Source organism: Pygocentrus nattereri, chromosome 16 (genome assembly GCF_015220715.1).
Source record: "Pygocentrus nattereri isolate fPygNat1 chromosome 16, fPygNat1.pri, whole genome shotgun sequence".
Classification (NCBI taxonomy): domain Eukaryota; kingdom Metazoa; phylum Chordata; class Actinopteri; order Characiformes; family Serrasalmidae; genus Pygocentrus; species Pygocentrus nattereri.
In genome coordinates, this window is record NC_051226.1 from 6,458,246 (window position 1) to 6,483,176 (window position 24,931).

General features: G+C 41.8%; 1 protein-coding gene across 1 annotated transcript in view; it reads right to left on the reverse strand.

Moving 5' to 3' along the window:
• LOC108443144 (synaptic vesicle glycoprotein 2C) overlaps nucleotides 1–24,931 on the reverse strand; it is a 90,074-nt gene that overhangs the window by 62,084 nt on the left and 3,059 nt on the right. The window contains exon 2 of the mRNA XM_017723597.2: nucleotides 370–753. Within this exon, the coding sequence (XP_017579086.1) occupies nucleotides 370–570 (201 nt within the window). The 5' untranslated portion in view covers nucleotides 571–753. The remainder of the gene's footprint in view (nucleotides 1–369; nucleotides 754–24,931) is intronic.

Genomic DNA, 24,931 nt, shown 5'->3' on the forward strand with positions numbered 1-24,931 from the left:
TGAGCCCCAGCGATGCCACAGCCATACATGAGTGTGTACTCAATCTCTCGCAGGATGGTGTGGTGGAGAGAGTCTTGGCTGATTATAAAAAACAAGTAAATTTTATTTACATAACTGAGATGCAGAACTAAAAGCATTAAGAGAACTTTTGACTCGACTAAGAAATTTGAGTTGTGTGTCCTCAAGTTGAGTCAACTCAAGAAAAGCCATGTAATCAGTTACTATATCATTTTGAGTTAAGCTGACCTCTTATTTTTTACAGTGTACAACTTTGCATTCACTTTTACTCTGGACGGCTAAAGTTGCTTGTATTTGCCAGTCATTGAGGAGGGAGCAGTTTCACTGCAATAAGAGAGGAAGCGCTGCTACCTGCCCGTCCTGGTAGTAGTAGCGGTCATCCTCCTCATCCTCGTCATTCTCAAAGCGACTGTACGAGCGTCCCGAGTACTCGTCTGAGGCGCGATCCATGACCTTGTTGACCTTTTTGGCGGCGTGCCGTTTGGCCTCTTTGGCGATATCCCGGGCGCCGCGGGCCAGAGAAGTCCTCTCCCTGTAGGGGTCCTCCATCATACACTGTTCACTCAGCTACGCAAAACTACTGTAAGGTCCCAAAAGTTATGGAATTATTCAGATCTGGGGGAAGGAGCTGGCCCGGAATGTGGAGCTAGGTCTGCACTGGAAAGTCCAACGTCCACTTTTTTTATTTAAACCTTGAGGTGACGGCTGCGTCCATCCAAAGAACCAGAAATACACCTTGCAAAAGAGACAAAAACATGGCTGTAAATTTCATTGAACTATGATTCTTTAAGAAATATTTCAGTGCATTTTAATTTTAGATTCAGTTTGATTATTTATTAGGATTAGGATTAGGGCCAGGGTTAGGATTAAATTTTGGGTTGAGGTTAAGGTTAGGATTAGGGCCAGGGTTAGGGTTAGGATTAGGTTTTGGGTTGAGGTTAAGGTTAGGATTAGGATTAGGGCCAGGGTGAGGGTTTGGATTAGGTTTTGGGTTGAGGTTAAGGTTAGGATTAGGGCCAGGGTGAGAGTGAGGTTTAGGTTTTGGGTTGAGGTTAAGGTTAGGATTAGGGCCAGGGTTAGGGTGAGGATTACGTTTTGGTTTGAGGTTGAGGATAGGATTAGGGCCAGGGTGAGAGTGAGGTTTAGGTTTTGGGTTGAGGTTAAGGTTAGGATTAGGGCCAGGGTTAGGGTGAGGATTACGTTTTGGTTTGAGGTTGAGGATAGGATTAGGATTAGGGTGAGTGTGAGGGTGAGATTTAGGTTTAGGTTTTGGTTTGAGGTTAAGGTTAGGGATAGGATTAGGTTTTTATTGTTATATTATTATTATACTCTACAAGTTCTCTGGCTCAAAGCTCAATTCTTATTGGTAATCGCCCCATCGCTTTGCTCATTTGCATGAGGTTAAACTCCACTCAACTTTGTGGCGTCCCTGACCCCACCCAATGAATGACCTCCGGCTGCTCTATTGCATCGCATCACTGTTGGTGTGAATGCAGGGTTAGGGTTCTTCAGCATTACGGCAATGGTTCTATTTGGAAAAATGAAGATTCAAAGAACAGTTGGTATGCTTCATTGGTTCTTTATGGTAAACTGGTTCTTCAGATTGATTGCCATTGTTACGACGTCAAGCTTGTAACAATAACACCCTTTTCGGTGCTTTATAGAACCATAGAATTTTCAATATAGAAAAGATTCTATATAGAACCATGTACAACAAATTCTCCATCAACCTAAAGAACCATTTAATCATGCGAATGGCTCTTTGAGTGTTCATGGTTCTATATAGGCCGATTGTCTTTACTAAAGAACCCTTGAAGAACCATCTTTTTTAAGAGCATAAGTTAGTCTATCATGTTGAAACCGCTGATACTGACCCCTGGTATTGGACCGGCGCGATCTCTGTACATCCTTTATTTAATATCATTAAAATAACATCTAATCGGCTCCAACATTACAGCTGATTTGCTGTGTTCAGTTCTTAATGCATCCCTAAAAAAGAAACACAGGCCTCCAGAAGATTCACACATCCACAGTGCAGATAAAGGAACAGTGATAAAAAGCAGGAACCTGCAGGAAAGGAGCCGGGCATCCACTGTACAGTGGAAACATCTCCTGATCACACTTACTGACAAAGTATGAGGGGCTTTGAAACCGTAATCACACTTTCAGGACCTGTACGCCTCTGCACTTACAGCTTCTCATCAAACACCTTCCCTATGTTTGATGAATAATTAATGCATTTCTCTGTTTGGTTTCATTAACTGCTTGGTTAATTAAGATCATTGTGGCATCATATCAGATTCAATCGATTTCTTCTTCTGAGTTTGTTGCTGCATGAGAGAGGCAGGGTGAGAGACATTAGTAGAGAGCAGGGTTCTTACACTGGGCTGTGGGCTGGCTACCCGCCCACTCCCGCATGCAACACTGATCAGGCATAACATTATGACCACCTCCTTGTTTTGTAGAAATGACCTGCTCTGTAAAGTGTTTAGTGTTGTGTTATATGTCATTATATTCAGTAGTGTGTGTGTCTGTACTGTGACTGTATTTAGAACATTCTTCTGCCTATTCCTGTTTATCCCTACATGGTTATGTCTGTCACACCGGTAACTTGTCATGTATAGGCTGAGCCTCTTCTTGGCATCAGTCCTGCTATAAAACTGCATCAGCCCAGTGTCTTACGGGCTGGCTAGGTGTCTTGTACCTGCGCAAACGAATAAACTTCACATCTCCAGACATACGGCTGGTCCCCTGGTTAAGTTAGGGTTTGGATTCTTCAGTTTCTACGCTCATTGTCCATCTTATCAGCTCCACTTACTGTATAGCTGCACTTTGTAGTCCTACAGTTACAGACTGTAGTCCATCTGTTTCTCTGATACTCTGTTACCCTGTTCTTCAGTGGTCAGGACCCCCATGGACCCTCACAGAGCAGGTACTATTTGGGTGGTGGATCATTCTCTGCACTGCAGTAACACTGACGCGGTGGTGTTGCATTAATGTGTGTTGTGCTGGTATGAGTGGAGAAGGTTTTAAAGACAAACTGTGTCCACTTACTGTCCACTCTATTAGACACTCATACATATCGTCAGAGACGATAGCTCATCTGCTGCTGCACAGTTTGTGTTGGTCATCCTCTAGTCCTTCATCAGTGGTCACAGGACGCTGCCCACAGGACACTGTTGGCTGGATGTTTTTGGTTGGTGGACTATTCTCAATCCAGCAGCGACACTGAGGTGTTTAAAAACTCCAGCAGCACTGCTGTGTCTGATCCACTCAGACCAGTGCAACACACACTAACACACCACCACCATGTCAGCATTACTGCAATGCTGAGAATGATCCACCACCCAAATAGTACCTCTCTGTGAGGGTCCATATGGGTCCTGACCACTGAAGAACAGGGTAAAAGGGGGCTTTTGCTCTACTTTAAGCTTTAGCTCAGCTATAGACACTTTTCGCACATCTCTGGCAGGAAAGCATCTCCAATGTTTGACTTTTTTATTAGGCTGAAGTCGCTTCTCTTTCACCAGCTTCTTGTTCAATTTTTCCCGTTTGACCTTAAATGGTGCCTGAAGCGCCAGAATGTTACTGCTACACCATTTAAGGTGGAACAGGACAATTTGAATGAGAGACTGACTTCAGCTTCGGAGCTTTTTAGTGTTTTACAGCTTTTTGCTGCAAATTAAACGCACCAGGAAACCAGCTGGAGTGATTACAAATGCAAATAATTCAGGCTGTTTCCAGATTATCAGTGTTAAATCTCTCTCTTTGCCGTTTCGTAGCTACTAGCAAGGCGAGACCGTTGTCTGTGTTGCTATGGTGACCAGCCGTCTGCGCTGATCTTCAGGGTTAAAGGGTGAATCAGCAGTTCTACATTAACTCCAGCGTTTACGACCATTTACTGTTAAACTGTGTTGAACAATCAGCAGAGCTTTATTTTACTGTAAAGGAGGATGATTTTATTATTACCTACTGATCTGATTCAGCTGTGAAGCCACAACAAGACAGTAAAAGAGTACAGTGGGACAGTGGGAACAACACTACGGCGGAGTTTCTTGGTGGGCAGAGATATAGTTATACTATACTTTCTTTCAGTGAGATTTTTCTGCATTCAATCATCTTTCTTTTTTTGTGCTTGTTTTATTTTTTACCCATGTTTTGATGACTTCTTTCGTTGATTGTTATGGCACTATTTTGTAATGTATATAGTGCGTCTACTGGAGCCCAAAGAGAATAGCGGCTATTGTGATAGCCATTGATGGGGATCCTAAGAATAAACAAAAATAAACAAAATTCTAGTTAAACTAAAACTATTACTAAAACCAAAACTAAGAGTGAAAAACTGTGCTTGTTGCCTGTTTTCAAAAATACAAAAACTAAATCAAAACCATAATTACCAGTGCAAAACTGAAAAAAGAGAGAGGCTTGGCCAACTTTAAAGGTGCCATAGAACGGATAACTGGATTTACAGTGGCAAAGCTAAATAAGGAGAGTTCAGTACATGGAACTGACATACTGTGAATCTCAAACACTGTTTTCTCCTCTTTCAAATACAAATCTTGCAATTGCAAAAGAGGGCAATAAAACAGGCCGATTTCAAAATGCTAAGCTAAATATAACAGTCTTGACTCATTAATGTTTATGTCCCCAAACTTTACATCAGCCTGCCTTCTAGCCCAGAAAGAAACAACGAAAGGTGGACTGTTTGAGGAAATTGTACTGTTCCAGGCTGTTAAGAGAAGTCAGCACTTGTCATTCCCTTCCCAAGGAACCAAACTGTCAGCATGAGGTTCATCTTTAAACGAGACTGAAGCTGGCTTCCTATTCGCCAGCTTCTAAATCAAATGCTCTGTACAGATGCCAGAATGGTGCGGCACGATTTAAGGTGAAACATAAAATTCACAAGGACAACTTTAATTTAAACTCGTTAGTTTGTCTCTCGACAATAAAGTAGGCTTCGCCCAGCATGACACTGAAGAGACGGAGGGAAAGTTCCAATTTTATTAGAAACACAACCCCAACTGCAACCTGCAAGCATCTAGCCATGGTGTGATTGTATCTACTTTTTGGCGGCCGAACAAACATCATATTAAATGAACACTTTCATAATGAGTTAACAACTTTCATTTACTTTGTGTCAGAGGTCTGCCCACTCCCGCAAAATTTCATCCCGAGCCCGGCCACTCCTGCAGAGAATCGGAAATCTGTCCCACTCCCACCCACAACCAAAACATTTTGTCCCGCTCCCGCCCGCGCAGTTCCGTCAAGGCGAACTGACATCCACTATCTACTTCACCAAGTAACTTCACCAAGCACCATTTCTTTCCAGTAAACACAGAGCAGGAATTAAACCACAGAGCGGTAGCTTTTGGTGTTTTGCTCAGCAGCTGTGGCCGTCAGACTGAAGCCTCTGCCGTCTCTGTAAGCTACAAGAGTTTGTGTGTTGTTCACGTGATTGGCTGCTTTGCAACTCTTTAGAATGACTTCATTCATTTTAACTGTTTAAATGTTACCATTTTATATTGTTTATATGTATGATTTAGTAAGCATTCTACTTTATTTAGGCTATTCATTCATTTGTGGGATTTCTCTTCATACCTGCTTCGGCCAGCACCTGCATGCAATGGGCTGGCTACCCGCCCGCTCCCGCATGCAACACTGAGTCCCTGTGGGAGTGCAGACTTCTATTTTGTGTAAAGCAATTAACTAGTGTAGACCTCTTAAAGGTGTATTGGGCCTCATTATGACATGCACATCAAATGGTTAAACTCTGATGGCTGCTGTCAGAAATTGCACCATTTATCTTTTTTGTTTTTTACTGTATTGTTAAAAATTGTCACGCATCCCTCTGGCCTTGACTCTCTGCTGGACTCTAATTCCCAGAACCTTCTGGGTGAACACATGACTGTGACAGCACCTCTACCTATCAGCGATCTGCTTCACCAGATTACTAGTTTTACTCACCTTTTCCCTGTATCATATAATCAGTCTCGTTACAAAAATCTTGTGAGTATTTGACAAAGCTCTAAAATTTGGTATGTATAAACTTTAGAATACGTCATGTTTAAAGTCCACTATTCAGCATTTTTTGCCAAATTAAGGTCTTTTGATAAACTCTGACTCCTATTCATTTTATATCTTCTGTCAGTGAAAAATGCCTTGTTAGGCCTCACTGGCCCAAACCATAAAGGCCTTACTGTGCTTAAAGGTGCTTGGGCCCAGAATTGCCACTTCTGGCCATATTTATAACTATATCACTTATTTTTAACTGTTGTTCATTGTGTTATTAATTGTAGCTCAAAATGAGTTTTTTCCCCCTAAGTGGCAATTTAGCTGCTGGTGAACTGAACCTCAGTTTGTCAGAACATTGACAAATATTACATTATTACAGCTCTTCACATTTACAGGCCACATTTAAGCCATTTAGCTGATTACTAGACAATTAATTTGCATGAATAATTGAAAATCAAAATTATTTTTTTTTCAGCGCTGCTTAATATAAGTTTCTTCCTACTAATTCCTTCCTACTACACTATTGCACATTAAGGCCTCGGTAATGAACACGCAGTACAGTGGTAGCTTAAAAAAGAGAATGAAAGGACGAACAACTCTGTATGCAAAATTTTCATCACTGAGATACACCAGACTACCCTGTTACCATGGATACCACACAGTATGGGGCAGTCATCACTGCTAACGGCATAAACCACAGGAGATAAAAAAAGAGAATAATAGAAAAAAGAAAGAATGAGAGGGAGACAAGAAACGGCAAACAGCAAGAAAAGAACAGCAGCAGGTCTCGTTTTTATGTCCTGGATGGATGAAAAGGATATGTCCATTAAAGAAAACAGAGACAATAAAGTGTCCCTGAAATGATCTGCTTTAAAAGCTCCAGACAGGAACCTACAAATGTGCCTCAACACCTGCTCTGATTTTTATAACAGAGGACTCAGTCGTGCCCCTGGATACTGCAGGTGTAAACGAAGTGGCAGACACTATGCATTATGTCCAGAAGTTTGTAGACACCTGCCGCTGCTTCTGAAGGGTATTAACAGGGAATCTGTCTCCCTTTGTTGCAGCAACAGCCTCGACTCTTCTGGGAAGGCTTTACTCAAGATGTTGGAACATCGCTGTGAGGGTTTGATTGCAGTCAGCCATAAGAGTAGAACAGCCCCAAAACAGCCCCAGCCCATCATCCCTCCTCCACCAAACTTTACTTTTAGCACTATGCATTCTGGTAGTTAGCACTGTCATCCGCCAAACCCAGATTCATCCTTTAGACTGCTAGATAGTGAAGTGTGACTATTCACTCCAGTGGCAGCTTTTCACCACTCCAGCTGACGCTTGGCATTGCACATTGTGATCTTGGGTTTAAGTGCAGTTGCTTTAATGAAGCTCCTAGCACACATTTCTGGTGCTGATGTTGCTTTTGGAGGCAGTCTGTAACTCTGTAGTGAGCACTGCAACAGAGTATTAGCGATTATTACATACACTCAGCAGCCCTGCTGTGAAAATCTGCACGGTCTACTGCTTCATGTCTGAGCTGTGCTTACTTCTAGATGCTTCCATTTAAAAATAATAGCACTTACAGTTGACTGAGGCAGACCTAGCAGGGCAGAAATTTCATGCACTCTTTTGTGATAAAGGTAGTGTCCTATAACTGCAGTGTGACTGCAGTAACACTGACCTGGTGGTGGTGTTTTAGTGTGTGTTCTGCTGGAGCAAGTAGCTCAGACACAGCAGTGCTGCTGGAGTTTTTAAGTGCCTCCGTGTTGCTGCTGGACTGAGAACAGTCCACCAACCAAAAATATCCAGCCAACAGCGCCCTGTGGGCAGCGTCCTGTGACCACTGATGAAGGACTAGAGGATGACCAACACAAACTGTGCAGCAGCAGATGAGCTGTCGTCTCTGACTTTACCTCTACAAGGAGGACCGACAAGGTAGGAGGGCCTGATAGAGTGGACAGTGAGTGGACACAGTGTTTAAAAACTCCAGCAGCACTGCTGTATCTGATCCACTCAGACCGGCACAACACATTAACACACCACCACCACATCAGTGCTACTGAAGTACTAAGAATGATCCACCACCCACTTAGTACCTGCTCTGTGAGGGTCCATGGGGGTCCTGACCACTGAAGAACAGGGTAACAGAGTATCAGAGAAACAGATGGACTACAGTCTGTAACTGTAGAACTACAAAGTGCGGCTATACAGTAAGTGGAGCTGATAAAATGGACAATGAGCGCAGAAACAAGGAGGTGGTCATGATGTTATGGCTGATCGGTGTATATATCACACTCAGTGTCCACTACATACTACAAACTGAAGAGGTAAACACTGAATACTGTCTACTACATATTACAGAATCAAACAATGGCCAAGTTAAACAAACATTCATGTCTGATCTGGTCTTCAATAGATTTTTATGTGCCAGTGAGGTGTAATTTTGATGTTGCTGTATACGCTATAATATAATAAAGCATATTACTGTAACAGTCCTCTGTGGAGTACATTAGGCTAATAAACCTAACTGGTCATTAGAGTCCTATGACGCAAGGCTATAATGTGAGAGTGTGAGAAATGGTGTGCAGTGCAGTGCACAACAGAAACCTTCGTCAGAAACCCGCTGGGTTACACTGAGTTAAGGGTGGTGTTGTTAACCGGCTGAACCACGTGGTAAAAAAAAAAAAAACACTGATAGCAGCAAACATTAAATAAAAACATTAAACAGCTACAATGGAATCATCTTTAATTATAATGAACTTTTATCGAATACTGTATATTATTTGTCATAGAGCTGCCGCTGCTGTTTTCCATTTCTAACAACCAACTCAAACCTGGTTAGACTGTGGCACATATTCACGGTCGGAGATGAATTTAAAAATTCCAGGACGACTAGAGTGTCTTTTTTGATAAATGAATCGCATTGTAATTCAAAACATGACTGCTTGATTCTTCTGTCACTTCTCATTATGTTGAAAGTTAGTCAAAAGGCCTTCAGTCCAGCTCCTGAAGTCCTAACCAATGGCGGAGCTCACTCAGCTGTATCTACCTAGATAGCACAGAGAACACAATCCTGATTGGACAATGTTCCATTGGGTACATCAAACTTTTAAGTCTTTTGTTTACAACCAAACTTAACAGTGGAATTAGAGTATTACCACAATTCAAGAGCCCTAAAATCTAAAGAACTAGTACGTAACCTTGGTGTACTAATGGACTCTGATCTTATTTTTAGCAGTTGTGTGAAAGCAGTCACTAAATCAGCTTTTTAATTACCTTAAGAACATCAACAAGATCAGAGATGTTTGGACTAAAGCAGACCTGGAGAAACTCATCCACACCTTTGTTTCTAGCAGGATTGATCACTGTAATGGTTGCCTAACTGGACTCTCGAAAAAGACAGTCAAACAGCTTCAGATGATTCAGAACGCAGCTGTATCTACCGAGATAGCACAGAGAAAACAATCCTGATTGGACAGTTTTGCGTTGGGTGTGTCAAAATTTTAAGGCTTTCGTTTACAATCAAACTTAACGGTGGAATTAGAGTGTTACTACAATGCTCACAGACTTTAGACACAACAAGCATGATGATATTTGCATGATGAGTTGAACATACTGGAAGAAAATAGAACATTTAGCATGAAATGCCTTGTGCATCCATATGCAAATTTCCAACATTCAACGTTCAATTCAGAAAATAAACAGTAAGATGTGCAGAAGTGTGTTCTAGAGGATGTGTTGACTTCTCAACAACATGTCATCTATCACAGCGCTGACTCACACATGGACTCCATTTCCCAGAATGGGAGATCACGAGACAGTCGAACTCTGTCAATCCTCCAATCACTGATCACAATCATCAGAATACTGACGTTTTGTACCAGTTCTTTGTGTCACATGACCAGTCTAGTTTAGTTTAAAAGCCCAGGCCAGTAGATTTGGACTCGATCTCCCAGAATCCTCTGCGATTTCACCTGACTGCCATGCAAACGACAGACGATACTCACCTGGACCCAACTTCCCAGAACTTTCCGGGAGGTCACCTGATTCCTCATGTGACTGTGCGCTCCTATCAGCGGTCTCGCTGTCCTGAGTACTAATTCTAATCACCTGTGTTCATGATCACATGACAGACTTAGCTCAGTATTTAAGCTCGGGCTTTAGACTTGTTGTGAAGTTTTGCCTCCCTTCTGGGAGCCTACTGAGTGTTTAGTCTGATCTGTTTATCTTGTTTCTAACCATTGCCTTTGTTGTTTTGACTTTTTGCCTTGCCCCGATTATTGTTTTTGGATCTTCACCCTCTGCCTGTATTTTTGACTATGTGTGGTATTATTGTGGTTTTCTTATTCTTATGCTTTCTGGAACTGACCCATGCCTCTTTTCTGATGATGACCTTGGATTGTGAAAATGTCAGTAAGGGCTCCTTGTTTTTACATCTGCGAGCGTCTGAATCTGTTTGACACGCTACAGTTGGTTATGTCTCCAAGTTAGTAAAGCCTATAATATGTGCTTTAGTTCACCTCATACCACTCAGTGCCTGCTGTCATGTAAATGCAACACATCTGTCTCATATGCCATGTAAATACTATATATAGTAATAATGTATAGTATGTAAATAATTACAGTACTGTGTGAAGGTTTTAAGCATCTAAGCAAAATTTTAAACAATTTCTCAGCAGTGAGTTTATCACAATACACATTAGAATAGTCATATTCATAATTCAAATAAACATAAAAAGTAACAATTTCTTGGCACCTTCACAGCCGCCACAGAGACTTGTTATTATCATCAATTACATCATGAGCACAATTTACTGAGCACTGATTGGTCAAACCAGGAGGTGCTTTTTAACTACACATAATACTGGGCTTCCTCGAGGAGAGACTTGGAAATGGGTAAACAAACAAACTGACATCCACAAAATCACTGTTTATTATTATTATATATATTAATATTCTATAAATTTTGTTTATTCAAGTATTAATTATTTTCTTAGCAAATAAACACAAACTACACAAATAAATAGATTTTGAAAATGTGTCTTGAGTGCCTCAGACTTTCGCACAGTACTGTCTGTCTGTCTACTGAAACATTGCAATTTCCCTTTGGGATCAATAGAGTTCTATCTATCTATTCGGTTAGTTGCGAGGTGTTGCTTCCTATTTCAGAGCTACTTTGTCTTTGCCCTTTTGGACCTGATTGCCTTTATGTTTGTTCCTTTTTGCCTTTTTTGGATTCAAGAGCCCTAAATCTAAAGAACTAGTATGTATCTTTGGTTTACTAATGGACTCTGCTCATAGTTTTAGCAGTCGTGTCAAAGCAGTTACATCAGCTTTTTATCACCAGAATCCCACTAGGAGTAAAAGAAGGAACACATTACACCCCAAACCCCCCCAAACCCCCCCCCCACCCCCCAGGGTTCTTAGACCTTTACACTGGCTACCAGACTTTAAGATACTACAACTGGTCTATAAATCGCTCAGTGGTGCAGGAGCAGCATATTTATTTCATACGCTGCAGCGATTTGAGTCCAGTAGAACTCAACTACAGAAGATCAGTCAGACTGACCACGGAGAACCAGAGAGTATTAGAAGAGCCCCGACACCGGACACTTTAAATCCAGGCTCAAAACGTTACTGTGTCAGCAGTTTTCAGATCAGTTTAAAGGCTGTTAGCATTTCTAAACCTTTTCCTCTGTAACGGCACTTTATTATTAAATCCTGTGACTGAAGTGCCCTTGAGCAAGACACCTTGCCCCCCAGCTGCTCCCCGGGTGCTTTGGATAGGGCTGCCCATAGCTCTGTGCTCACTGCCCCTTTGTGTGTGTGTGTGTGTGCACTTTCACTAGTGTGTATGTGGTGTTGCACTGCACCGATGAGTCAAAATGTGGATATAAAATTTCCCTGTTGTGGGGCTAAAAGGGTCACGTTACGTCATCTAACCAGGGCAGCGATGGGCGGAGAAGTAAAAGTATTTCTATTTGAGTAAAATAAAACCAAGTAAAAGTAACAACTTGAGTTCACGTACAAAAGTATCAGTTCAAAAGACTTCTGAAGTACTGAGTAGGTCACAGAACTGCAGTGGAACTTCTTTGTAAATCTAGCTTCTGACAGTGTGTGAAATGAAGTTGCTGTGGTCTTCTCTTTTTGGGATTGTTTTGGTCTAAAATGCAATGCTAAAGCTCTAAAATGTAAGAGCTGTGGCTAATCTGAAGGCGGTACAGATGCTGTCATCAACAGAATGAAAAACACAAAAAAAAAGAATTAGCACCTAAACATGAACGGCTGAAACTTTACCTTTTACTCTCAAATACACTTCAGCAGAAGTAAAAGTATGATCACTTGCAATTAGTCAAGCACAAATCCATCCGTATTTTCCTGAAGTACATGTACTTGAGTAAATGTAACTGGTGAGTACCACCCAGCTCTGGACCCAGGGTGCCCAAACTTTTGAATACGACTGTATCTGGAACCTGAATTTAGCGCCGTCATTCCTGAGAAGAACGGTGGAACCGCTGAGCTTCATCAGAAACAGGTGAACAGGTTCATTCACTACGGCTCAACTGTTCTGTTACTGTTCTGGTGCAATGCAGCATCACATCCTTTACCATTCACTCGTTCACCCCCACACACACCCCACAACAACACAACAACGCACAACACACACACACTCTGTAAACTTTGTGAAACTCAATTACAGTGATGAAGCATCCAGCATGCAGCACCTGACAGGCCAGAGTGAGATCAGCGTCACTGATAACAGAGCATGAGGGGGAGAGAGAGAGAGAGAGAGAGAGAGAGAGAGAGAGAGAGAGAGAGAGAGAGAAAGAAACAAAGAGAGAGAGAGAGACAGAGCGAGAGGGAGGGACAGACAGAGACAGAGAGAAAGAAACAAAGAGAGAGAGAGAGAGAGAGAGAGAGAAAGAAACGAAGAGGGTGAGAGAGAGAGAGAGAGAGAGAGAGAGAGAGAGAGAGAGAGTGAGAGAAAGAGACAGAGCGAGAGAGAGGGAGGGACAAAGAGGGAGAGGGAGAGAGAAACGAAGAGGGTGAGAGAGAGAGAGTGAGAGAGAGTGAGAGAAAGAAATGAAGAGGGTGAGAGAGAGAGAGAGAGAGAGAGAGAGAGAGAGAGAGAGAGAGAGGGAGAGAAAGAAATGAAGAGGGTGAGAGAGAGAGAGAGAGGGAGAGCAAGACAGAACAAGAGAGAGGGAGGGACAGACAGAGACAGAGAAAGAAACAAAGAGGGAGAGAAAGACAGAGAGAAACAGAAGAAGACAAAGAGACAGAAAACAGATGACAGAGAACAAGAGATGGAGAGAACCAGAGAGAGAGAGAGAGAGAGAGAGAGAGAGAGAGTGAGAGAGGGAGAGTGAGTGAGAGAGGGAGAGTGAGAGAGAGAGAGAGTCTTTAGCATGTAAAACAGTGGGAAGTGATTATGTGTTATTCACTGTACTGTAGGATGTGTAAACACAGTAATTATAAATACTCTCTCTCTCTCTCTCTCTCTCTCAGAGTGGAGAGCGATGCCTTCAGGAAGAAACACTGGAGACACAATGAATCTTACGCTACAATACGCAACATTTAGAATCTTTTCAGGAAAAGTGCAGAAATCAAATTATAACAGGAAAAAAGCTTAATATCAATAATTTAATAGGAAATTAGTGCCATGTTTTTGCCAGTCTGTTGGCTGTACATGCCTATTAACATTACATTACTATTTACTATATTTGGACAGTGACTATAGCATATAGACACTGTCCAAAACAACAGCAACAACAAAACAACAATAATAATAAAACAAATTGATCTTTGTTTTTTCCTTTTGTATTTTTCTACTTCATTTGGGCACAACAGTCGTCCTTTATACTGTGTGACAATTTCAACAAGAACGGACAGGACAGAAATGACGCAAAATGATTTGGAATAAACTCTTATTATATCAACTTACATTAAAAGCTGAGAACGTTTTTGACTATTCCTTTAAAACTAGTATTTTGGAAGTAGTTCATTCATGCAAATAAGTGAATGAGCTAATTAATTAATTTATTTTGAAATTTATTTTATTTATCAAGTCAATAGAGAAGTGCCACTAAGACCTCAGGCCTCATTTCCGGGGTCACTGTAGTCCAGCACTAATTAAATGTAATGTTACAGCCCTGGTGATGGAGCTGGGTTTGGTTTAACGCCCCACTGCCACATTACAGTGACCACAGAGAGAGAAACTCACGCCTTTTTCACTCCTCCCTCTGTTTTTCTCACTCTTCCTCTCTGACCGCTCCGCTCCAACATCTCGGACGGTTCCTCAAAGCTGTGTCTCTCTCTCTCTCTCTCTCTCTCTCTCTCTCTCTCTCCCTTTCCTGACATTTCCCTTCGTGAGCAGGACAGCTCGTACAGGCCGATATGCTAATGGTCATTAATACTGACATTTCCCATCAGTCACTGCTCTCTGTGGACTGAGGTGATAAGACTGAGCGCCACACAGAGGATACACACTACAGGTGACACCTGTGCCACACACACACACACACACACACACACACACACACACACACACACACACACAAGGGGTGTACTGTCTTGTGCGAAAGTTTAAACACCCCAGATAAATTCCATGTTTTGCTGATTTTCCACATTTTATGTTTTTTTTTTTGTTTGTTTATTTTATTTCCCAATATTTTTCCACGCTTAGTTAGTTTCTAAGCTACGTTTGGACAGTGAGTGTTTAACTGGGTGAATCAGTTCACAGGAACCTGAACTGCCTCATTCAAAACTTTATACATTTGTAGTTAGTATGCATGACATAAGCCCCTCCCCTTCCCCACCCACTTTTCTCTGATAGGCTGCATCAAGATGTGAAGTTTCTATGTGTACATGCACTCTGTAGTTCGATAATCAGATTTCTCCAGTTATCTGATTATTCGAATGGTAATGTAAACCGAACACTCCGGTTTCTTAGAAATCTGATTGAGGAATCTGATGAAGAGGCTGAGTAATCAGATTTCTCAGTGCATGTGACTCTTACTGTGATTTCTTTCAGTCTGAGCATGTGCAAAAACAGCCTGCGGTACCAGAAATCACAAACCATGTACCTGAGTTAAAGTAGAGACACCCAAGGTAAAATATCACTCCAGTAAAAGTAGAAGTTCCTCCCTTTAGACCTCCACTTGAGTAAAAGTACTAAAGTATTTACCTTCAAATGTACTTAAGTATAAAGTAAAAGTACTAAAAGACTAATTAACTTTAGTTCCAAGTTTAATAAAAACTGGCTTTAAACTCAGGATCACAGATGAGCTCCTTTACTATGTTGATCTGTAGGCGTCTGTTCATAAACATAAACCAGCCCAAACTCATTTACTATAAAATGAAACGGTGTTTGTAGAAATTCAGAAAAAAGCCGCGTCAGTCTCGACTGCATATGTGGACATATTTCTATATTGAGCTCTATTTACACAAAGTTAGGTTAGTTCATCATTTATGTTGAACAGACTCTCCCAAAGTTTTACGCTGCTGCGCTGACGTTGAACCGCGTGCTGCACTGGGTCGGTATGACCAACAGGTCAAAACCAGCTCTAAACAAAGTGACCGCTGGGCCCTGATTGGTGCTCTGGCTTTGCGCTTCTTTCGTTTTGGATATTAGATATTAAAAATATAATATAAAGATATTAGACTCTGAAATGTAGTGGAGTGAAAGGAATAAGTCGCCCAGTAATGGAGAAACTTCAGTACAGATACACCAAAAAATACTAAAGTACAGAAACTAATTACATTTACTCAGTTACTCAGTTACTGTCCACCACTGCCAGAAATAAGTGAGCAGCATTACCACGAAACGCAGCAAAACACTTTTGGAGCCACAATGAAACCAGATTTAAATATTCTTCATCTTCTAGATGTCGTATGTTCATATTTTCAGGTAAAGTGATGTGATGTTTTAAAAATAAGTCCCGGCATGCAGTTTGAGTTTTACGTTACGTTTATATATCGTCTTCTTCTGTGAGTTTATTGGTTGGCTGCAAAGCCGAAATCCGACTCACGTAGCCCTGGAGTTTCACATTATCTGGTTACTCAAGTGCATGTAAATGTGCTGTTTGGATTACTGACAAAATCTGATTTTCTGCAGTCATTGGATTATTGAGTGCATGTGAACGCACTCACTGATGTGTCCATGAAAGAGATGCTTTGAGACCGAGGCGCGGACCTCATTATGTTTCGATACACTGCTTTAAACATTATTTTATGATTTTCGGACTGAATTGGAATTCTTACACCTCAAAGCGTATTGAGCTGAGTAACCTCAAGTCAGAGCAGGGGCTCGAGTCATTTGTTGGGCTATAAGCTTCCATTACTCAGATTGTAATCACGCTTTGAGTCGCATGTTGACTGACTCACTGCTTGACTCAGACTCTACAGTACAGACTTTCAGCCTGAGGAAAAAACACGAGCAAAATAAAGCCTCTGCGTCTGATCCTGCAGTGCGCTTTTGCCGGTCAACTCTTTCTGTGATGCCATTCTCCTGCATCTTGCAGATCTTGCAGGGTTCAGTGTGGCTTCAAATAATGAGCCTTTTGTTATAAACTTTCGTTTGAAATGCCTTCGGTTTGATGGACACAGCCGAAGAGCTACATGCAATAAATGCAGCGTATAAAGAAGCCGGAAAACGAGAAATTCATAAACACATGCACTCAGACTTCTCAAACACATTTATCAAATTCAGTTATTCACAATTAACTACCCAAACTAATGCAATGAATGCCAATTGTTTGTTTTACTTGTTCATATTAAAAAAATAATTTAACACATATAAATAATTTATATACACAGATCAGGCGTAACATTCTGACCACCTCCTTGCTTCTACTCTCATTGTCCATCTTATCAGCTCCACTTACTGTATAGCTGGTCTTTGTAGTTCTACAGTTACAGACTGTAGTCCATCTGTTTCTCTGATACTCTGTTACCCTGTTCTTCAGTGGTCAGGACCCCCATGGACCCTCACAGAGCAGGTAGTATTTGGGTGGTGGATCATTCTCAGCACTGCAGTAAGACTAATGTGGTATTAGTGTTAGTGTGTGTTGTACCGGTATGAGTGGATCAGACACAGCAGTGCTGCTGGAGTGTTTAAACACTGCGTCCACTCACTGTCCACTCTATTAGACACTCCTACCTGGTCGGTCCACCTTGTAGATGTAAAGTCAGAGACGAGTCAGCTCATCTGCTGCTGCACAGTTTGTGCTGGTCTTCCTCTAGTCCTTCATCAGTGGTCACAGGACGCTGCCCACAGGACGCTGTTGGCTGGATATTTTTGGTTGGTGGACTATTCTCAGTCCAGCAGTGACACTGAGGGGAAAAAGTGAGATGAGCTGCTTTTCCACCGTTTACAGGCTTTAACTTCTGTTCGGCGCTGCTGCCATGGTAACGCTGAAACATGGTCGCACACAGTGGGAAAAGCACATGAATTCCGATCTGAGTGTCACATTAAAGTCGCACGGCCACGACTGAAAGCATCAGATCTGAGTCACATCAGGGCAAAAAAATCTCATTTGTGCCACTTCAACCTGCAAATGTGGACGTAGCCTTAATTATCTCATTACCATGCCTTACTAAGTTGTGGCCATGCATTATACGAGATGTCACCAGCAGGGCTCCATACAATTGCAATTGCCACTTTGAGACTTAAATGAACCGCGGGACCAGAAACTAAGACCAAGATCTGACACAGACTCACATTTTCAGACTTAAGACTTAAGTTACATTTGCGTAAAAATGACTGTTCTGTCTCTAATGAACATGTTTATGTGGTTTCTGACTCTGTATGCCTCACTGCAATCTGTAAAAGTGATAACCTGGTATTTTGTTTGTAACTAAGGGGAGAAATGAGGTCGTTGGTGAACTAAGGTTGCATTTAAGATTTGAAAATATGCGACAACATTGAAGGAGCAAAGAAAAACACGGGAACGCGTTGAATGATCTCCATCAGCCCCATTTCCCCCCATCTGCAGTTGGTGTGTTGGTGCTATATCAGGACTGTGTGGGTGAGATTCTGCTGGTTTGTTTGTTTACTGTAAAAGACGACAGAAGCTTGTAAATAGCATGTGTTCCTGAATCAGCCCCATGCTGAGAGACGAGGAAAAGGGATGATTTTCTAACGGAGCCACTGTCACGGGCCACTGCTGCCGGTCCCGTCCATTAATCACAGAGAGAGAGCACCCGTCCCAACCGGGACACACAATGCAACAGCACACGGAGGACGCAGGATTACATCTTGGCTTGTCAATAAATATGCACAAACACTGTGTATAAAACGCTGGAGCTGAGTTAAACTGGCTAAAAATAACACATTTGGCAAAGAAATATGCCAAATATTGTGTAGAAACACTGCACTGTAAAAAGTGGCCCATCGGAACTACCTAAAAAAATGACTTCATGTGGTAAAAAAAGAATTAAACTAGTTTTATTCAACTTGAAAAACTACATTGAGTGAAATAATCGCTCATTCAATGTATTTATTTGGGTTGAATAGAACTAGTTAATTTACCTGTTACCATATTAAGTAATTTTTTAAGTAGATCTGACAAGCCACTTTTTACAGTGTGCCTCTGAGTTAAACTGGCAAAAAAAAAAACAAATATAGCAAATAAATAAACACAAATATTGTGTGTAAGAGATGGTATCTGCTTTAAACCAGCTAAAAGTAACTAAATAGCAAATAAATATGAATAAGTAATGTGTAAAAAGATGACATCTGAGTTAAACTGGCTAAAAATGACAAATATAGCAATTAAATATGCACAAATACTATTTATAAAAGGCTGCAGTCGAGTTAAACTGGCTAAAAAAATATGGCAAGTAAATATGTACAAATACTGATTTTAAAAGACTGCAGCTGAACAAAAACAGCTAAAAGTAACAAATATAACACATATATGTGCACAAATGCTGTACATACTGTAAAAAGATGAAATAGTTTGGTTTTACAGTTGACCAAAAATGGCTAAAACTAGCATGTAAGTATGCAAATAAGTCCAGAAAAGCTGCATTTGGCGCACATGGAACTGGGCTTTTTGTCTGTGGATGCAGAGCAAAGCTGAGGTCTCAAAAAAAAAAATCACACTAGAGCTAAACCAGAAAAACATGACATCACATCCAGTCCAGTCCAGTTTAGTCCAGCGACCAAACTAAACCAAACGTCCCGAACGCAGCTGCAACATCATCGAGAGGGTGATGTAATGAACGCGACACACTCGCTCTGCATTGCTCGCTCTATAGTCAGGGATGATGAAAGAGGGATGGTGAAGAACAGAGAGAGAGATGAGGAGGGAATTAACGCGTGTGGCCCTTTAATGAGGAGATAAAAACTAAATGCAATGATGTACTAATGATTTAACCCCTATATTTAAATGAAATTAGTACAAAGACAACACATCAAATGTTGAAACTGAGAAATGTGCCAAAAAAGTTGGGACAGGTGCAACAAAAGGCTGGTAAGTTGTGTAATACTAAAAACAAATCATGTGGTTGATTAACAGCAGGTCAGTAACATGATTGGGTATTAAAAGAGCATCTCAGAGAGGCGGAGTCTTTCAGAAGTAAAGTTGAGGAGGGGTTCACCACTCTGTGAAAGACTGTATGAACAAATAGTGCAACAATTCAATAATAACGTTTCTCACCATAGATGATGAAAAGCAAAGAACTGCTTTTCATCGTCTACGGTACAGAGAATCTGGAGAAATCTCTGTATGTAAGGGACAAGGCTAAAAACCAGTATTTGCTGGCTGTGATCTTTGGGCCCTCAGAGAGCACCGCATTAAAAACAGACATGATTCTGTAGTGGAAATCACTGCATGGGCTCAGAAACACTTCTGAAAACCACAGTTCATCACTGCTTCCACAGATGCTGTTAAAACTCTAAAACACAAAGAAGAAACGATATATAAATAGGATCCAGAAACGCTGCCACCTTCTCTGGGCCTGAGCTCATGTAAAATGGACTGAGGTGAAGTGGAAAAGTGTCCTGTGGTCTGACAAATCAACCTTTGTTTTGGAAGTGATGGACACTGTGTCCTCCGGGCTAAAGACCACTCAGCTTATTATCAGTGCACAGTTCAAAAGCCAGCAACATATGCTGCCATCCAGATGATTTTTCGGGGAAGGCCTTGATTATTTCAGCAACACAATGTCAACCACATTCTGCATGTATTACAACAGCATTGCTCTTTATTAAAAGAGTTCGGGTGCTAAACTGACCCGCCTGCAGTCCAGACCGGTCACCACTGATAACATTTAGCGCATTACAAAAGGAAAAATATGACAAAGCAGACCCCAAAATGTTGAGCAGCTGAAATCTTAGAAAGGGAAAACATTTCACTTTCAAAACTACTGCAGCATCTCCTCAGTTCCAAAACATTTACAGTGTTGATAAAAGAAGAGGTGATGAAACACAGCGGTAAACAGGCCCCCGTCGTGTTTTTGGCAGCAAATTCAAAATGCATATATTTTTTCAAGAAACAATAATATTACATCCTGCACACTATTTTTGGAAATGGGGTTGTATATGTAATAATAGTAAAAATAATAATGATATGGTTAAAATAAAAGTGCACATTTCATTGTGTAATAAATAATGTCCCATACATATTATATAAATAAGAATATATGAGGTAATTAAATTCTATGTGTAAGTATAAAAACACAAATATACTATAACTATAAATATATAAGAGTACAACTATAACTATATACCTACAAATATAATAACATATGAATAATCTTATAATTTATTTTAATAACTTATTTATGTAATAAATGTGTATTTATACACACACACACACACACACACACACACACACACACACACTACAGAAGGTTGCCAATTCAATCCCCTCGGCTGAAAGTCCATGACTGAAGTGCCCTTGAGCAAGACACCTAACGCCCAATTGCTCCCTGGACACCGTGGATAGGGCTGCCCACTGCTCCGGGCAAGTGTGCTCACTGCCCCCTAGTGTGTATGTTCACTAGTGTGTGTGTATGCGGGTGCTTCACTGCACAGATGGGTTAAATGCAGAGGTCTAATTTCACAGTGTGAAAAACACAGTGACAAATGGTTCTAAATTCTACACACACACACACACACACACATGCACACACACACACATGCACACACACACACACACACACACACTCTGCCCTACAGTAATCTGATGATGGATGGTTGAAGGCTTTGGTGGATGTTGGGCCTCCCCAGCAGCTGTGAGCTTCATGCAGATCTGAAGGTGTGTGTGTGTGTGTGTGTGTGTGTGTGTGTGTGTGTGTGTGTGTGTGTGTGTGTGTGTGTGTGTGTGTGTGTGTGTGTACAGCACTGCTGCAATATCAGAGACAGTTCTCGCTCACGCTGTATGATGTGATGCTGTTAGCGAGGTAGTTCCTCTTGTGGGCTTAACAGAGTGATTGAGCCATTTCAGCATCATTACTACAAAGCAGAAAATGGTCCATTGCTTCAGTTCTGCTTCACTTAGGCTGTTTTCACACTTGACTATTTCCAGACCCAGGGCCACATTCTGTGTGACTTTGGTATGTTTGGTCAAGTGTGAAAGCGTTTTGAGTCCAGGAGCGGGCCAGAGAACTGATCTATGGTCCTCATGTAATGGGCGGTCTGGGGTCTGTTGCACATGTGCAGCTATCCACAAAAAACTACTCTATTGGGTAAATAAACTCACATAAAAATAATAAGTAGATATAACGCAAGAAAAGTGTCCATATGAGCCCTTTAATCAAATCAATTCCGCCAAGTGTGAATGCACCCTTAGGCTCATTCACGTTGCCAGGCTAAAGTGGCACAAATCTGATCTTTAGCTAATGTGACTCAGATCTGATGTTTGCAGGGCTGTGTAGACGCGAATCTGATCTTTAGCCCTAATGTGACTCACATCTGATGTTTGCAGGGTTGTGTAGACACAAATCTGATCTTTAGCCCTAATGTGACTCACATCTGATGTTTGCAGGGTTGTGTAGACACAAATCTGATCTTTAGCCCTAATGTGACTCAGATCTGATGTTTACAGGGCTGTGTGGACACAAATCTGATCTTTTCAAATCAGACCTGAACCACTTTCCTATGTAGTCCTAGATTGGGTACGTATCCGATTCATAGCCATGTGACCTTAATGTGACGCTCAGATCAGAATTCATGTGCTGTTTTTCCAATGTTCGTGACCATCATTCAGCGTTACCGTGGCAACAGCGCCGAACTGAAGTTAAAGCCTGTAAACAGTGGAAAAGCAGCTCATCTCACCTTTTTCTCCTCCGTCTGGCTCTAATAATGAAGCTGAGAGCTGATCAGAGTTAATGATCTTCTCATCGAAGCTCGTTCTGCTCGTTAGTTTGTGCTGATGATGCAGTGATTCAGTCACGTGACGTTACTGAGTAGGACGAGCTCATGAGGGTCATTTCAGGACGCCGGTTCATCACATTAATGACGGATTTGAGTCTCTTACCTAAACGAGTGTGAACCATCGAGCCAGAGAGATCAGATCTGAGCAACGAGGCTTGTAATGTGAACGTAGCTATAGACGCTCATGTTAACCCTTGTGTGGTGTTGGTGTGTTTGTTACTCAGTGGTCTGGTGGACCCACCGCATTATTGTATTTTTAAATCCATACAGTCATAACAACTTATGCAAAAATACCAGTTGTTTAAATTACCACAAGTGGCCAGTGTAGGGTTCTCCTTTAGCAGCTGTAGCCAGTCAGCAGCCTGTCTATGTTGTCCACCCTCACACACAGATACACACACAGTGAACAGAGTGAAGACCCTGAAAATATGTTGTTCACAGAAAATGAGAGAAGACCAAGAATCTCTCATCTCTCTCTTCCTTTCTCTCTCTCTCTCTCTCTCTCTCTACCTTTCTCTCTCTCATCTCCCTCTCTTCCTTTCTTTCTCTCTCTCTCTATTTTTCTCTTTCTCATCTCTCTTCTTTTCTCTCGCTCTCTCTCCCTTTCACGCTTTCTCTCTCTACCTAGCGTTCTCTCATCTCTCTTCCTTTTTTCTTTCTCTCTTCCTTTCTTTCTCTCTCTCTCTACCTTTCTCTCTCTCTCTCTCTACCTTTCTCTTTCTCTCTTTCCCTACCTTTCTCTCTCTCATCTCTCTCTCTCCCCCTCTCTCTTCCTTTCTCTCTCTCTCCCTACCTTTCTCTCTCATCTCTCTCTACCTTTCTCTCTCATCTCTCTCTCTCTCCCTTTCTCTCTCTCTCCCCCTTTCTCGCTCTCTCCCCCTTTCTCTCATCTCTCTCTCCCTTTCTCTCTCTTTCTCCCTCTACCTAGCGCTCTCTCATCTCTCTTCCTTTCTCTCACTCTCTATTTTTCTCTCTCATCTCTCTCTCCCTCTCTCTCTTCCTTTCTCTTTCTCTCTCTCCCTACCTTTCTCTCATCTCTCTCTCTCCCTACCTTTCTCTCATCTCTCTCTCTCTCTACCCTTCTCTCTCATCTCTCTCTCTACCTTTCTCTTTCTCTCTTTCCCTACCTTTCTCTCTCTCATCTCTCTCTCCCCCTCTCTCTTCCTTTCTCTTTCTCTCTCTCCCTACCTTTCTCTCTCATCTCTCTCTCTCTACCTTTCTCTCTCATCTCTCTCTCTCTACCTTTCTCTTTCTCTCTCTCCCTACCTTACTCTCTCTCATCTCTCTCCCTCTCTCTTCCTTTCTTTCTCTCTCTCCCTACCTTTCTCTCTCATCTCTCTCTCTCTCCCTACCTTTCTCTCTCATATCTCTCTCTCCCCCTTTCTCGCTCTCTCCCTCTTTCTCTCGCTCTCTCTCCCTTTCTCTCTCTTTCTCTCTCTACCTAGCGCTCTCTCATCTCTCTTCCTTTCTTGCACTCTCTATTTTTCTCTCTCATCTCTCTCTCTCCCTCTCTCTCTTCCTTTCTTTCTCTCTCTCCCTACCTCTCTCTCATCTCTCTCTCTCCCTACATTTCTCTCATCTCTCTCTCTCTAACTTTCTCTCTCTCATCTCTCTCTCTCTACCTTTCTCTCTCTCTACCTTTCTCTCTCATCTCTCTCTCTCTCTCTCTCCCTTTCTCTCGCTACCTAGCGCTCTCTCATCTCTCTTCCTTTCTCTCACTCTCTATTTTTCTCTCTCATCTTTCTCTCTCTCTCCCTCTTTCTTCCTTTCTCTTTCTCCATACCTTTCTCTCTCTCATCTCTCTCTCTCTTCCTTTCTTTCTCTCTCTCTCTACCTTTTTCTCTCATCTCTCTCTCTCTCCCTTTCTCTCTCTCTCTCTCTCTCTCTCTCTCTCTCTCTACCTTTCTCTTTCTCTCTTTCCCTACCTTTCTCTCTCTCATCTCTCTCTCCCCCTCTCTCTTTACCTTTCTCTTTCTCTCTCTCCCTACCTTACTCTCTCTCATCTCTCTCCCTCTCTCTTCCTTTCTTTCTCTCTCTCCCTACCTTTCTCTCTCATCTCTCTCTCTCTCCCCACCTTTCTCTCTCATATCTCTCTCTCCCCCTTTCTCGCTCTCTCTCCCTCTTTCTCTCTCTCTCTCCTTCTCTCTCTTTCTCTCTCTACCTAGCGCTCTCTCATCTCTCTTCCTTTCTTGCGCTCTCTATTTTTCTCTCTCATCTCTCTCTCTCCCTCTCTCTCTTCCTTTCTCTTTCTCTCTCTCCCTACCTTTCTCTCATCTCTCTCTCTCTCTCTCTCTAACTTTCTCTCTCTCATCTCTCTCTCTACCTTTCTCTCTCATCTCTCTCTCTCTCCCTTTCTCTCGCTACCTAGCGCTCTCTCATCTCTCTTCCTTTCTCTCACTCTCTATTTTTCTCTCTCATCTCTCTCTCTCCCTCTTTCTTCCTTTCTCTTTCTCCATACCTTTCTCTCTCTCGTCTCTCTCTCCCCCTCTCTCTTCCTTTCTTTCTCTCTCTCTACCTTTTTCT